Source organism: Athene cunicularia (assembly GCF_003259725.1).
Source record: "Athene cunicularia isolate RWA chromosome 1 unlocalized genomic scaffold, athCun1 chr1_part1, whole genome shotgun sequence".
Taxonomy (NCBI): Eukaryota; Metazoa; Chordata; class Aves; order Strigiformes; family Strigidae; genus Athene; species Athene cunicularia.
Genome location: NW_020799091.1, coordinates 1,127,754 through 1,135,594, shown reverse-complemented (window position 1 = coordinate 1,135,594; position 7,841 = coordinate 1,127,754). Strand labels below are relative to the sequence as shown.

At 47.2% G+C, this 7,841-nt stretch overlaps 1 protein-coding gene and 3 non-coding genes across 4 annotated transcripts; all 4 read right to left on the bottom strand.

Annotated features, from left to right (window-relative positions):
• Positions 1–497: 497 nt before the first annotated feature.
• RPS3 (ribosomal protein S3) lies at positions 498–6,922 on the bottom strand. The gene is made up of 7 exons (XM_026843691.1): positions 6,812–6,922; positions 5,776–5,906; positions 5,420–5,513; positions 4,100–4,194; positions 3,002–3,189; positions 1,552–1,748; positions 498–571 (listed from the first exon to the last, which is right to left on the bottom strand). Exons 1-6 carry the CDS (start codon positions 6,839–6,841, stop codon positions 1,555–1,557), a joined length of 732 nt encoding a protein of 243 aa, XP_026699492.1. The 5' UTR covers positions 6,842–6,922; the 3' UTR covers positions 498–571; positions 1,552–1,554.
• Positions 1,204–1,340, bottom strand: LOC113486971. Its single transcript, XR_003399684.1, has one exon. It is a non-coding gene; the product is annotated as a small nucleolar RNA SNORD15 (small nucleolar RNA).
• On the bottom strand, positions 2,115–2,261 carry LOC113486955. Its single transcript, XR_003399682.1, has one exon. It is a non-coding gene; the product is annotated as a small nucleolar RNA SNORD15 (small nucleolar RNA).
• Positions 3,545–3,691, bottom strand: LOC113486963. Its single transcript, XR_003399683.1, has one exon. It is a non-coding gene; the product is annotated as a small nucleolar RNA SNORD15 (small nucleolar RNA).
• Positions 6,923–7,841: the final 919 nt, after the last annotated feature.

Below are 7,841 nucleotides of genomic sequence, written 5' to 3'. Positions count from 1 at the left end.
CCCCCCCCAATGTGTAAATACCTACCCAGAAGTTTCATATCCACATCACTAAGGTGACCTGACCCTAACAGGATCTATAATGTCCCTACATGGTCTATAGCCCTGGAAGTCACACAGTGAGTGTCTTTTCAGTGAAAAGGGAATTGGATGTACAGAGGTGAAAAAAAGCATTTAGGAACACTTTAGTTAGCGCCAGAAAGTATAAAACACTACAAGCTCCCCCTTCTGGAAACCTCGGAGGAAGGGACTGGTAAGTAACTGAAGAATTACCATTACTACTGCAGTTCCTGGGGTGTTAATTATGACCCTCTAAACACCAGGTTGCTGCTCCAGCTCTACTAGAAATCAGCATTTTGTCCCCACTTTGTTTAAAACTGGTAAATTCACTTCAAAAGGATAATGCAAACTGGAAGAAACGCAGCAGAATTCCTTCCAAATCAACGGTGGGAGCAAGGCTTTCCTGGAATACATCTGGTAAAAAAAAGCACCTCCACAAACACTGTCTTTTTTGTGATTTTATTAAGAGATGTTTTCAGGACAGTCAAACTTCTGGTTGCAGATGTTACAAACCCTACAACAAAAAACAAAATACCGAGTGAGATGGTGGCAAACCAATTTCTGTAACCATTCTACCCAAAACACAGAACAAACAGGCTACAAGTTCTCAAACTAAAGAGCATCTCTCACTTCTTGCATTTTAGCCAATGATCCTCCTTTTCCCCACAGGAGCAGATCTTGCGATCAGATTCCCTTGTTTTACTGCAGCCCTGTAAACTCCCTGAACTCTCCTTGTTTGCACAAGGCCAGCTTCAGTCCGAGAACACCACAGCCTGGCTCTCACTAGCAGCCGAGGAAGACTTTCTTCTGGAAGAGGCCTTCAGCCCCAAGCCTCCCGCTGCTCTCCGAGACAAGCGAGCAAAACTTTTCAAAGCAGCAAGGTGCACATTTTCACTGGTAACAACCCAGTGCAATTCTCAGACCATTTCAAGCTATCAGTTTCTCTTAGCTACTCATTCAGGGAGACAGGATTTGAAACCTTGATTCTTTACTTGCCTACACATTGTGCTCAAGATTACTGGCTCCCAAGTCTATCCCAAACTGGATGCCATGAGAAAGGGGGGTACACGAGGAACATATACCCTGTGCTGTCAAGTGCACGCTGGTGGGAGACGGTACGACATGACAACACCCAAAGCACTGAACCCTTCTCAGACAAATGCCTCTATGTCACTCAAACTGTGACCCAAGGTCCCCAAATCCATGTTGTAGAACACAACACAGAACAGGGCACTTGGACAAGGATATTCCCTTTCAGACTCGTCATCTCATCTTCACAGAAGGGTGTGCTTAGCTGGTGTGCAGCGTGCGTTAAATCATGCCTGTTTCATCAGGGGAACACTCTAAACCCAGCCCAGCTGCTCCCTGCACCTGCTGTTACAACACAGCAGCTTTTCTTTCCAGCACCCTATCTGACAGCTTTTTTTGGTGGCGTGACACCTTTTCCACGTGGATCTTCCCCAAAACTACCTCCCGCCGCTCGCAGGCACTTACCCCTCAGGCAGTGGGAACGGGCTGAGGCATGGCTGGCTGTTCTGGTTTGCCACCTTTCTGCTCTGAAATGGGAGTGGTGGGCAAGATCTCTTCTTTGGGTTCCACAATGCTGACATGGTCTGGCAGAGGCTTTTTGGGGCCAATCTTTCCACTTGGGTCCCAGGGTAACATAATCTTTACTTTGATCCCCAGTACTCCTGCAAAGAGTGCCAGGACAACAGAGCCATGCTCATTCAGCACAAAATATCAAGCACATATTCAGTAGGAACAAGCCCCAAGGTTAAAAAAATACACTATTTGTATCAAAAACATCTCCTGACAACACTGAAATTGCAAGCTGATTAACACAGATGTGCTATAGCTTAAAAACCTCATTACTGTGAATTCACATCAGCATGGTTACCTTTGTCCAGTTCACTGCCTTTGCTAACTGCAGCCTGGGGCTAGGACAAAAACGTGCTGTATCCTTAAGTCATGCTAACCCTGGTTTTAAACCCTGTCCTTCCTGGCTGGGATAACTCAGCTCACTTTCCTGGGAAATTACACTGGGCTGTTTTTGCATCCCTTCTCAGACAAATGCCTCTAAATCATCCAATGAGTAGGACATCCTGCCCATGGCAGTCTTAGCACAGCACCACAGAACATGGCACTGAGCAGGCTGCAATGGCACAAGGAATCCCTTCTGACTCGTCATCTTATCATCACCGAAGGGAAAGTGGACATTAGCTTTGTCTATGCTAGTATTCCTACATCAGGCATTCTGCAATTAAGTAACCCAAAGCGAACTAAGATGCAGAAGTCATTTGTGTTTTACCAGAGGGAAGGACAAGTTTAAGCAGGGTTGGCTGGTTTAGCTGGGAAGACTTGCCTAGGCACAGCTACAGGGGAAAACTGACACTGGCTTTTTTGTGGGTCTTGTAGCACCTGTGGTCTGTCTGCCCATACAGACAGAATCCAAACAGCTCTTCAACTCAGTCCATATGCATTTCACTTATAAGTTGTTCTGCTACCAACCTCAGAGGGCACAGGACACAAGTGAGAATATCTGGAAAACTCTAAAGCCACATTCTGAATTGGAAATATTCAATCCCCACCACTAGAAAAGTGGATGACCTGGGATGACTACATAAAATTCTGTTGTTTGGGAAATTCACATATATAAATTCAAATAAAGCTCTACTTCAGATTTAATATGCAAACTCCATATTGAGAGCTTAGATGCAAAAGCCCAAGAAAACAACAGATTTTCAGAGTCAGAATAACTAGTGGTAGCACAACTGAACCACTCTGCAAGATCCATCACGCATCAAAGCCAGTGAGTTCACCCCACAGGCGACAGAGGGAAGCTTCCAACAGGCACGGGACGCCAGGAGTTGAGATCTTCTGGCTCTGAAGCACTGACATAAGGAACCAAGAGAGCTGCAAAGGGATCTGCACCCCAGCCACTCACCCTGCCGGAGAAGGACGTGACGCACGGCTGTGTCGACGTAATAATTCACCGGGTCTCCGCTGTGAATCATCAAGCCATCCACAAACTTCATGGATTTGGCACGCTGACCTCGGAGTTTTCCGGACACAACCACCTCGCAACCCTTGGCACCGCTCTCCATGATGAAGCGGAGGACACCATAGCAGGCTCTGCAGGGAGAGAGCAGCAACAGCCACAAGTTACTCCTGTTCTGCCAAATCCACGTGGCTCCGTGGAGGTGTTTTACACCAATTTCAAGCACAGAAAATCACCAGTTCAACCGTTTGTTTGTAAAAAGCTTTTTGAACACACATCCGTGGCAACCAAAGCTCTGTCAATGCTACACAAAGCAGCGAAAATCTTCATGCTGTTTTAGTACTGTTATACCCAATCTAAGAAAACTCTTGTGACTTTTGGTCCTTGTAAGGTTGTGGAAAAGTGACAAGCACACATTCTTAGTGAGACAAAAGCAGCTTCACAGCTAAAGTGGACAACACACACACGTCAGAAGTGCAGCACCCCATCCCTTCTCAGACAAATGCCTCTAAATCATTCAATGATGACAGGATGCTCCTGCTGAAGAACCACAAGCAGCATCACAGAAAATGACACTGCAGAGGTACCTCAGCAAGAGCCACCCACTTCTGACTCGTCATCTTATCATCACCGAAGGGATCTGAGAAGCAAGGCCACTGTCACCTGAACTACAATTCAGCCAGAAGGCTTGAAATTGTGTTTCGCTCCTCCACTCATTTATTCACAAAGAAATAAACACAAGCTTTAGACAACTCGTAACCTGATCTACTCTAACACTTCAACTTTTATGTCTGAAACACATTATCTAGCGATCATTACCAAAAGTAACCATGTACTGAACACAAAGTTGTATGTACACCATGTACTGAACAAAACATTGTATGTACACCATACAATTATCAAAAATACCAACCTCCCTCACCAAGTGCAGCATCACCAGGTTAAATTTTCAAACTACAGACAAGTTGGCAAGGAGTTTTTTTGAAATGGTATTTCAATCCATTGCTTCCCCACTGTGCTCTACTCACAACTTGCTCTACTCACCGACGCACTGCTAAACCTCCCAGAAGCTTGTACCGCAGGGACTCTGCCTGAGCAATTGCACACAGACCTCTCGTGGCCACCTTCTCGGCATAGAGCTACAAAGGAAAAGAATTAAGCTCAGAAACAGGGCTGTATTTCAAGATACTTTAAATTTAATAGAACACAGGAGCTTCAAGTTACTTTATGCCCCATCCTCTACACCCAGTTCAGTTAATCCTTCCATGTTTACATGCAGAAGCTTTACCCTCAGACATTACTCTCCCTGAACTCCTTTGGCACCTGTCTTCTACCCATGGCACACACAGACACAATGATGACACTCCACTCAGTCACTGGACTATTAAAACTCATGGTGCAGTCTCTAAGAGCTGCTGCTTCAAACAGCCCCAAAACATTAGGTATTCACTGGAGAAAGGCGTCCAGACAATCACAAGAGCTTCGCTTGAGACAGTTTTTATAACACATCAGTTAATATTAAGTCTGCTTAAGTATTAAAAAAAAAATCAAACCTAAGGTTTGATTTTTTGAAAGCTGGGAGAGCGAAGTGTATTAAACTAACATCTCCAAGCGACCAAAGTCTGACACTTCAGAAGAAGCAGACAATTCAAAAGCATGCACAAGATATTCCTAGAGCTGACAAATCGGGATGTGCTCGGTGTTTGTGCCATTTAGTATGTTTAAACATTCACTGGATATCATCAGCAATCTTTGCTGTATAACATGGTCTGGTAACACTGGCCAAGCAGGAATAAATGTGAGCACCACCCCAAACCACACATTCCCCCCTGCCCCTGATTTGTTTGAGAGGAAAGCATTAGTAAAGGCACCAGATTTCAAATACCAAAAGACCAGAAATTACTGGCGCATCATTTTACTATTTCATTACAGTATCATACTCAAAAATCTCAAAGATCCTTCTGCACGAAAACAGTTTCTTTACAACAACAGAAACATTGTAAATTCAGTAAGGTTAACGGTAACAGACAAATACCAAACATTATGCTGTCAGACTAGCTTCCCACCTCAGTACTGGGACAGCAACATTGTCTATAAAATATTTACAGGTAAGTTTAAAAAGTTTTATCTGCATCTTTCTTGTTGGGAAGTCTAGCGAAAACCAGTCAAAGTAACAGCAGTCAAAATACCACAAACAGCAAAGCATTTTGTATTTCTGTGTGTCAGTCAGAGTTTTGTGAGAAAAGGTAAAACAGATCCTAAGTTATCTCCAAGTCAAACCACCTTTCAGCTGACACCATCCAGACATCACACAAAGCTAACTGCACAACCCACTTACTACTGGTTTAACAGAGACAGTTTTACCTCAACGCTTCCCTCGGGGAATCCAAACCTCTTCTGCACGACAGCTGTCAGCTCCCGGATGCGGCGTCCCTTCTCACCCAGGACATTCTGAGTTCTGGGAAAAAAAAAATACAGTACAACTGAGAGAATTCTCTCCAGGTCTGAGGCTGTAAGCATCCCAAAGTGCTTCCAGACTGAGCATCTAACTTAGTCCAGAGCTGTAACACCAAAGATCACTTCAGAATCTCCTCCCCAAGTAGCTTCCTGCAACAATATTTACCACTTTAAGCTTCAGCCTGCAGCACCCCCTCACAGTTTTTTCACACCCCTCACAGCCTCGCACAGCACCTGTGAGTCAACAGCAGCATCTCAGTTACCTGGTGGCAAGTATGATAATCTCAGTCCTGGTTGGAGTGACCCGGACTTCTACTCCAGAGTACCCATCTTCAGCCAATTCACGAGTCAGAAACTCGTTCAGCTCAGCTTTGAAGATACCGTCAGCGACAAACTAAAAAAAAAACAAAAACAAACAAATGGACCAAGTTAAGCTCTGTTCAAGTGCTCAGCCTTGAACATGAGATTTTCACGTTCTGACTCTGGGGGCAAGGCATCCCTGGGACCACCCTGCAGACTGTAGTCTCTCACCCCACGTAGAGAAAGCAGCAGTAGGGAGAAATAAAAGCATCTACCCTCGAGTTCCGAGAGACAATTCACTTCTAGCAGGACACTACAGCACTGCCTGATCCACACCTCGCTACAGCCACACGTCATGCTGCAAACCAAACTCATCGCTCGCTGCTATGTCTTGCAGCGGTCCTTTGATTCGGTATGAATTTACGTAAAATAATTAGAGTGCTCCGATCCCTTTACCAGCCCAACAGAGGCCTGCTGCTAAGGATCCCGACTGGTTGATCTTCAGGGTCTTTTCCAGCCTAGACAATTCTGTGATTCCCTCACCGCGACAGGCTGAGCCTTGCACCCTCCCGGCCTCTCTGACTCACAGAGGCGGGCAGTCACTACACCCAAACTCTTTCCACTAAAAAAAAAAAAAAAAGAAAAAAAGAAAACCCAAGCAAATTCATCAGCTTCCAGCACGGCTCCGCGCCCCTCAGCACAACCCCAGCATGCCTCCCCTGTGCACGCAAGCCCAGAGCCCTGTGCAAGCCCCACGCAGGGCTGTGGGGAGGACTCAAGGCCCGCGCAGGACCCCCCCGCGCCCTCTCCCTCACCTCAGCCTCCCGCCGCCATGTTCCCCGCCGGGCCGCCCAGCCCTATCCGCAGCCATCCTCCCGCATCCGCCGCCATCCCCTCGCCGCCGCCCCGCCCTAACGAGGCCCAGGGCCGGCCCCGGCGCGACTCCACCGATATGGAGCTGCCCCTCGCGGTCGCGGCCAGCCGGGCCGCCGCTCTCACCTTGCGCTTCTTGGAGATCTGCACCGCCATCTTGAGCCGCGCCGCCCGGCGGAAAGGAGGGAGCGGGCCCTGGGGGCGGGCTATATCTGCCTTCCGCCGCTCCCCATTGGCCCGGCGCGATCACGTGTGTCGGCGCGCGGGGGCCGATGGGAAACGTAGTCTTCCGGGTGCGCCGGCGCGCCGCCATGTTGGGGAGGTTTAACCCTACAGCTGTCAGTGGGGTTTTTCCCGTGCTGCCTGGTTGCTGTGAACGCTCACAGCCGCTATCAAACCGGCATAAAAGCGGTATAAACGGGCACAGGAGTTAGCAGCGTGATAATTCACTCTGATTGTCTACCTGGAGGCCCGCTCCGGTGGTAAAGACTCCCCTCACAGCCCTGCGCTGGCCGCCCCAGGCGGGAGGGGAGCGCAGCTTGAGGGGAGGGGAGCAGCGGAGCCCCTCTCTGAAAGCGCTGCTTCTGGCCTTTTAACCTTTTTTTTTTTTTTATGAAGGAAACGCCCATCAGGAAAAAAAAAGTGTGAAAATCACAGACAGGCTGTTTGGTTATTTTCAGGGAAACATCAGGCGGCTTTGCTGCCGGAGGATGCTGTGCTGTTATCCAGTAATTTGCTGCTTTATGTAAATTTTAACAATAGCGATTAACTATTTATATGGATGATAGCTAACTGGAAACTTAAAGCTAATGCAGGTCTTCCCTAGTGTGTGCAGCATCTCGAGCAACAGGGCTGTGGTCCTTCTGCCTCGCTGCAAGACAAATGATTCAGTAAACAGCACAGTTGTGGCTCCAGGGCAGATCTGCTGTGGAAAAAAATCCCGCAGAAGGACTCCTATGATGGTATCATCACCTCTGCAGTCTGGGTGAAAATTAGTAACAGCACGATGGGCTTTCTTGCTTGAAATTTCTCTGGTAGCCGAAGGGGGAAAGTGCCATTTTTTTCTTTTTGAAAAGGTTTAGGGATTGTAGGGTATTACAGGGGTTTGGTTGTGCCATTTCAATTAGAAATAATGGTAATTGTTAGAATTCATACA